The sequence below is a fragment of the Mytilus trossulus genome, chromosome 14, assembly GCF_036588685.1.
Source record: "Mytilus trossulus isolate FHL-02 chromosome 14, PNRI_Mtr1.1.1.hap1, whole genome shotgun sequence".
Classification (NCBI taxonomy): domain Eukaryota; kingdom Metazoa; phylum Mollusca; class Bivalvia; order Mytilida; family Mytilidae; genus Mytilus; species Mytilus trossulus.
The window spans coordinates 26031905-26039436 of NC_086386.1; the positions used below are offsets into that span (position 1 = coordinate 26031905).

At 32.0% G+C, this 7532-nt stretch overlaps 2 protein-coding genes across 3 annotated transcripts in view; one reads left to right on the top strand and one right to left on the bottom strand.

Moving 5' to 3' along the window:
- Positions 1-382, bottom strand: part of LOC134696466 (pre-mRNA 3'-end-processing factor FIP1-like) — a 22969-nt gene extending 22587 nt beyond the window's left edge. For both annotated transcript variants that reach the window (XM_063558293.1, XM_063558292.1), the window contains exon 1: positions 208-382. In XM_063558293.1, coding sequence (XP_063414363.1) covers positions 208-274 — 67 coding nt within the window. In that variant the 5' untranslated portion in view covers positions 275-382. The remainder of the gene's footprint in view (positions 1-207) is intronic.
- Positions 382-7119, top strand: LOC134696467 (uncharacterized). Its single transcript, XM_063558294.1, has 3 exons — positions 382-476; positions 3160-3895; positions 6747-7119. Exons 2-3 carry the CDS (start codon positions 3212-3214, stop codon positions 6930-6932), a joined length of 870 nt encoding a protein of 289 aa, XP_063414364.1. The 5' UTR covers positions 382-476; positions 3160-3211; the 3' UTR covers positions 6933-7119.
- The last annotated feature ends 413 nt before the right edge of the window (positions 7120-7532 follow it).

Sequence of the window (7532 nt, forward strand, 5' to 3'; positions counted from 1 at the left end):
CTAAAAATAATAGACTGCTATAATATTTGGAGTACTAAGATATGTCTTTAGTCTGGTAAAATATAAATAAAAAAAATAATAATCCAAGTGACAAAAGTTGCATTAGACTTTTTCTTCTAGCAACAGCGATTGCTCATTAAAAAACAACATGAAGCAAAGCTAACATATTCATCAAGGTATGCCTATCTTTATAATCGAATACTTTACCCCCATAAAGCCACTCTTCGTCGTCTTGTGTGCCGGTTTGTGGTGCAGCTACACCGGCAGCCGCCATCGTGTTTACAAGTTTACTTTTTTTAGTTTCGAATTATTTATATCAAACTGTTAAAACGGGTCAAATTATTTTCAGATATAATATTTATATCCAATGCATAATCCATTTATCTTCTTATGATAGAATAGTGTAAAAACTACGAAATTCGATGTATGTAATTTATCTGAATACCGAAAATAAAATCAACGTCCACAAATTACAGGTATGAATAATTCCCTCAGATAAATATTTGATGTCCCCTGTCTCAGAATATCCCCTGACAGTGGGTTTATAATAAACATTTTGATTGCTTCCAGATAAAATGATCAATATTAACTTTTCTTTCATAAAAAAAGGGCAAAAATGTTAGATATCAGATCACAAAGATCAGCTTTCAACACAGGCACTTGTCTCAATTTTTTTTTCTATATACCTCTACATTGTATATTAAGGTTCATGTGGACCCTATGGCTAAAATGGCCGTATTTTTACCTCAAAATTTACTCTGAGTACAGACAAAATTTACTCTGAGTACAGACAAACCTGCGCATCTGTAAAAAAATTCAGGCATAGCATGCCCTAGATAAATGAATTTTAAGTATGTTTTATCTTTTAGAAAAATAAAAACTTACCAGGATTTTGCCGTGCACTTTTTTTCATTCCTCCAGAAGGTGCCAAAATAAACTAAGTTGGGAAACAGGTTTGAGAACTTCCCCTCAGGTAAAAGTTAAAGTGAGCATTTTTAATTGACATGGACATTAGATGGACAATAGATACCTGACAATAATTGTTTTTTTAAACTGTGTACCTGAGTGGACCATATCAAGGTAAACTCAACTGTTTGTTAATTTTATCATCTTCTGCAGAGACGAAAAAAAGTGTACGGCAAAATCCAGTTAATTAATAAATTTTCTAAATCATACAATGCATTTGAATTCTATTTATCTAGGGCATGCTATGCCTTAAAACTTTTCCAGATGCACAGGTTTGCCTGTACTCAGAGAAAATTTTGAGGTGAAAATACGTCCATTTTAGCCATAGGGTCCACATGAACCTTAAGGTATATAGGATTTTTTTTAAGACAAGTGCCTGTGGCTTTCAAACAAGTCCTGGCAAATTATATAAACTGTAAAATTGATTGAAATCTCTTGGAGTCCAAACTAGTCCAATATCTTATCGCAAATCTCTGCTGACCCGGCCGCTTGAACTTTTGATGCATACAACAATCACTTTTCCATTGTGGCGTCAAATATTTTGTATTGTGACGTCAAAACTTTACGAGGAACCTGTCTGATATCCAGTAATGGCGGACAAATAGCAATTAGATGTATTAATTATCACGTCTATTTTTTTTTTTAAATTCTGGGACGCGTTGATATAATATTTAGACTAAAGTCTGAATTATTGCAAACACTGTTTAAAAATATGTTGGGCATTTCGAGTTCCTATGATTTGTGTTGCGCATTTCGAGTTTCTGCAAGTTGTGCTTTACATCATGTGTACATCATGTACATGAATGCATCTCCTTCATATGATTTTTCTATTAAAAGTATTAAAAGCAAGCTGCGAAGCCATATACACCCAATATTGGGGTATTGTTTATAGTCCTATTGATACTTAAGGGTCACTATTTCAATCGTATTCAATTTTTAGAATGGTTTAAGAGTTTATCAATTCAATAAACTGTTTGATCTCTATTTCAAAGTTGAGTTGATTAATTAATAAATATTTAATTTAGTTTTTTCAAGGGTCGTGATTGTATCAATTATATTCAATTGTTAAATGGGGAAATATGAAACAACATCCCAACCAGAGAGCAGATTACAGCTGAGGGCCACCAATGGGTCTTCTACCACACCCGATGATGGGCCTTAGCTGGCCTCTAAATAAAAATGTGTACTAGTTCAGTGAAAATGAACGTCAATGCATATAAATGAACTAAAATTAAAAAACATACAAGACTTACAACAAAGGCTCCTGTCTAGGGACAGGTGCAAAAATATGGTGGGGTTAAACATGCTTTGTGAGATCTCAATTCTCAACCCTCCCCCTATACCATATATAATCTGTAAAACTCAGCTTAAAAGACTTCTGGAGTCCAATGTCAGAATAGGTAACAAAAGAAACTAAGCAAAATGACAATAAATGATACACAATTTAACAAAGGACTACTAGCAGTTTGTGACATGCCAGCTCCAGACCTCATTTAAACTGATTGAAAGATTATGTCTTCATCATATGTTAATCAAGCATAATCCTTCTTAATAGGGGTTTTGTATCACAACAAAATAAAATATATGAGAAGAACATAACCAGTGAGTGAGTGTATCATGCCAACAATTGGTTTTAGAATAAATGTGTTTATTTCCCATGCAACGGCCCTATGAGTCAATCAATATTAATTCCAAAATATGCAATCCTCAATGACCTGACAGCAGTATTTTTACTGAGTTTATTGAGTTGATACATATATATATATAAATATGTTCATCAATGGAGATCATCAGGGTTTGCACTTTTATCATAATGATCAAAGGCTTGCAATTTTCCAACTTGATAAGTCTGCCTATATAGATTGTATCCTACTATTTCAATCTCCTCCTTTAAAATAATCATTTATAAAATGAAAATTGTATGAAGTTTTACACAAAATTCTATATTTTGCTTAAAAATAATTTGATCTGCCTTTTTTATTCAAATCTTTCATTTAAATTTCAAAATATTGCAAAGATAGACTTTAGAACATAGTTTAATCTTTTCCTAAGAACCTTCTGGTGAGGTCATCTGATCTTGTTTTTCTATTTATTAGGTTTTATTGTATAAATGTAATATATTATATCCATACTTTCATATTTAAAACAGTGTATATACAAAATATTGAAATACTTTGTTCTTCTTTTATACAGGATTGAATGCCATATATCCATGATGACACTGTAGACAGGGAAGGACAGCAACATGAAACTTGTTAAATCACCAATAGCTGTGATGACTTTCTGCAGATTCAGACTTCTATCATTATCACCAATAAACCATTACAATCATGTGACAAACTTAGCCAGATTTTCAAAGATTCATTGCTCAACGCAAACATCAAGAACATACACATGTGTTACAATTGGCAATTTCAGTAGCAATCTTTTTGAAAATTGCCATGTGAAAAAATGCAGCAGAATTGAAGATAAACAATATTTTCATCAGTGTGGTCCAAATCTAAATAAAAAATTCCATAAAAAGGTAAAAATTCATGATAACAAAAAGGGACAATCATCTGATGAATCTGATAACGTGAAGCGTGTCAAGTTGGTGAAATTGATTGACACTATTCAGTTGTTTTCTAACGAAGATCTGTTAATTGGAAAGCAAACATTAGCAGGGGCTAAGGAATATGCCAACAGTAAAGGGTTCAAATTAGCTAAATTAGAGGGAAAATTTACAGAAGGATTCCCGTCTTATAAACTTGTGACAAAAGAAGAACAGAAGGAAGAACAGAAGAAGACACCAAAGGAAAAGAGCCCAAAACGCTTTGACATTGTAACAAAAATTGCCAGCCATGATCTCCAGATTAAAATCAATCAAATGGTTAAAATACTTGTTAAAGGAAAACAAGTCAATACTGTTCTATCAGCTGCTAAAAATGAGGTCAGTTGCTTTTATTGTTAATGTTTTGATATAAAACTTATTGAAAATTTCAAATAGGAATATGTAGACACAACCTTCAGAATGTTAGCCCAATGTCATGAATGTACATGTGGTGTATCTAATTTACACCATGATATTATGGTTAATGCAAAGTGATAAGATTTCAATGATTTAGAGGTTCTTTCAGCAATTTGACCTTATTTTATGGTGTGATAAATGCAAGACAACCATGCAAATAAATTTAATACTGCATCATGATATAACTATATATTTTTTGTCTAAATGTAAAATTATCTCCCCTTTCAAGAAATTTTACAATTTTTTAACCACCATGACCATAGACTGAATTGGTTAACATGAGCATATGAATTACAGAACAACATACTTGTGTGAATAAAACATGTTAAATTAGACTAAAAGTCCAATGTCTTTATCATACTGTAAATGTGAATGAAAAGACATGCAAGGTATATTGTAATGATTGTGCATTTTTTGAGACAGCAACCAAAATAATTAACATGATTAAGCAAAGGATGTCTAGCGGTCTGCTTACAGTCTTCAACAATAGAAAGGACTGTTGTTATTAAAATGACTGTAAGCATGTTAAGGTACATGCCCTTTTAAAAAAGAAAATATTTGTCTTAAGGGGGCTCGCGGGTCTAAATCAAATTTTTTTTTTAATATAGGATTTCTCTATATTTTTCTTTAAACAAACTTTATCTTATACTTAATAGAAAAATAAAATAAAAAAATGGAGTCACCATTCATTTACGCTCACAATGTGCTTTCGAAAGAAGCAAACATTTTTTAATAGGAGAAATATCGGTAAATATTGTAATAAAAAAAGAACTAAATTACAGAAATCGCTAACATTTTACAATTATTTAGTTTATGTACAGCTTATTGGAAATCAATTAACAACAAAAAATATAGGTCACTGATGAGTTAAAAAAGATATTTCTATTTAAATGCAAAAAAATGGCACTTTTGCACCAAAGGGAGATAATTTGAAGCTTTTTAGCTCACCTGGCCCAAAGGGCCAAGTGAGCTTTTCTCTTCACTTGGCGTCCGTCGACCGTCGTCGTCCGGCGTTAGCTTTTACAAAAATCTTCTCCTCTGAAACTACTGGGCCAAATCAAACCAAACTTGGCCACAATCATCATTGGGGTATCTAGTTTAAAAAATGTGTGGCGTGACCCGGTCAACCAACCAAGATGGCCGCCACGGCTAAAAATAGAACATAGGGGTAAAATGCAGTTTTTGGCTTATAACTCAAAAACCAAAGCATTTTGAGGAAATTTGACATGGGATAAAAATGTTTATTAGGTCAATATCTATCTGCCCTGAAATTTTCAGATGAATTGGACAATCGGTTGTTGGCTTGCTGCCCTCCAATTGGTAATTTTTATAGAAATTTTGCCGTTTTTGGTTATTATCTTGAATACTATTATAGATAGAGATAAACTGTAAACAGCAATAATGTTCAGCAAAGTAAGATCTACAAATAAGTCAACATGACCTAAATGGTCAATTGACCCCTTAAGGAGTTATTGCCCTTTATAGTCAATTTTTAACAATTTTCATTAATTCGGTAAATTTATGTAAATTTTTACCAAATATTTTTCTCTGTTACTAATGGGCAAGGTTCATTATAGATATAATTGTAAGAAGCAAGAACGTTCAGTAAAATAAGAACTTCAAACACATCACCATCACCAAAATACAATTTTGTCATGAATCCATTTGTGTCCTTTGTTTAATATGCACATAGACCAAGGTGAGCGACACAGGCTCTTTAGAGCCTCTAGTTCAATTATATCAACATTTTAAAAGTCAGCTGGGGCCAACATGAATTGTTTTTTGGAATGATTTTTTGGATCATATGATAAAGTATAAACAACTACTTAAGATAATAAATAAAATTTGTAATGAAAAATTAAAGTTTAACTTTTTTCGGAAAATCTCATACCCGCGAGCCTCCTTAATTTGTTGTATATCATGTATTTGACATGATCAATGACTATGAGTCTTTTCTATAAATTGCAAACAAGTGTTGATTGATTTCCACCTCATGTATTTTAGTAACTTTTGGTTCAACAGGATAAAATTAGATTGAACTTGTCTTATTATGCACTGCAGGTTATGTGATACTAATTTGAAAAGGTTAACTATCATGACTATCATACATGTACCAAAAATGAAGCAGTGAAAATTCATAAAGTATCTGCTCTAAATAAAATCTCCTTCTGCCAAAGAGTTTTCCTAATGCTGTAATGGTTGGAAATATGACTGGGAAAATGACTTAAAATAATTATTTATGTTATTTACACAAACTCAGACTTAAATTCAATATTGTCTAATGTCATGAAGAAAGGATTGAATTTTCTGACCATCTTCCCCTTTAAACAAACAAACAATTTGGACACTTTATGCTCCCCTAGTTGTTCTTTCAAAAAATAACTGTCATCACTGTTCATTTTCTGTTGTCTTTACTGTCTTATTTGTACTTTTTTACCAAATCATAGTAAGATTAAGAATGAATCTGCTCTTTGTAGTGGTTTGCTTCTTTTTTGATAAAATTATGACCCAGGATGTGGTCCAATGTTTGTAGATACATGCCTGAACTTTTTTAGTCATGCCTGCAGACATTAGTTTGACATTAAATTTGGTTTGTAGTTTCTTAAATTTTACTGTGTTTTGGGATCACTAATGAAACTGATTATAATTGAAACCTTTTTATTGGTACATGTTGCTTTTTTTAATTTTGACACAAGTGTTATTTCTTGAGAATTGGTAATTAGAACTGAAGTCATGCTTGAGCTATTTTTCACAAGTTTATTTCTTCTTGCAGCAAAACAAGGGATTACTTGGATCAGTTCACAAAGAGATAACAGAAGGACTTGACTCAGTAGGTTACATTAAGGATTCCAAATACAATATTGATAAAGGCTACATAAACTCAGTATATATACCTCGAGAAAATAAAGTGATAAAAGCTGATGGACATTCAGAAGATGATGGGGACAAAAAAGAATGAATTATCTGATTACTAGAATGCAACTCAGGATTGCCTTTTATTGTTGAATCAATTGAAAGTGATTTTAGAACTTTGACAGGTCTATTCCTGACGGTGACATATATAATGTCAGTATGAAAAATTAAACTACTGGTGTGCCTTGAAGAATATGTTGGCTTTGAAATAAATATTATTACACAGACCTGTATTTCATGTTCCTCTGCATTGTGGTATTTAATCAATATTTCATTATATACATTTTCCACACAAAGAATAAGCAAACATAACACTTGATTGATTTAAACTGTCCCATATTAAATTTATTTCTAAGACAATAGAGAATGGAAACAGGGAATGTATCAAAGAGACAAAAACCATACCAAAGACAATAGAGAATGGAAACAGGGAATGTGTCAAAGAGACAACAACTATTTCAAAGACAAAAGAGAATAGAAACAGGGAATGTGTCAAAGAGACAACAACCATACCAAAGACAATAGAGAATGGAAACAGGGAATGTGTCAAAGAGACAACAACCATACCAAAGACAATAGAGAATAGAAACACGGGGAATGTGTCAAAGAGACAACAACCATACCAAAGACAATAGAGTATGGAAAC

Coding starts and splice junctions, on each gene's coding strand:
- LOC134696467 (XM_063558294.1), top strand. CDS start 3,212: ATGAAACTTGTTAAATCACCAATAGCTGTGATGACTTTCTGCAGATTC. Junction 3,896..6,746: donor TATCAGCTGCTAAAAATGAG/GTCAGTTGCTTT, acceptor TTCTTCTTGCAG/CAAAACAAGGGATTACTTGG.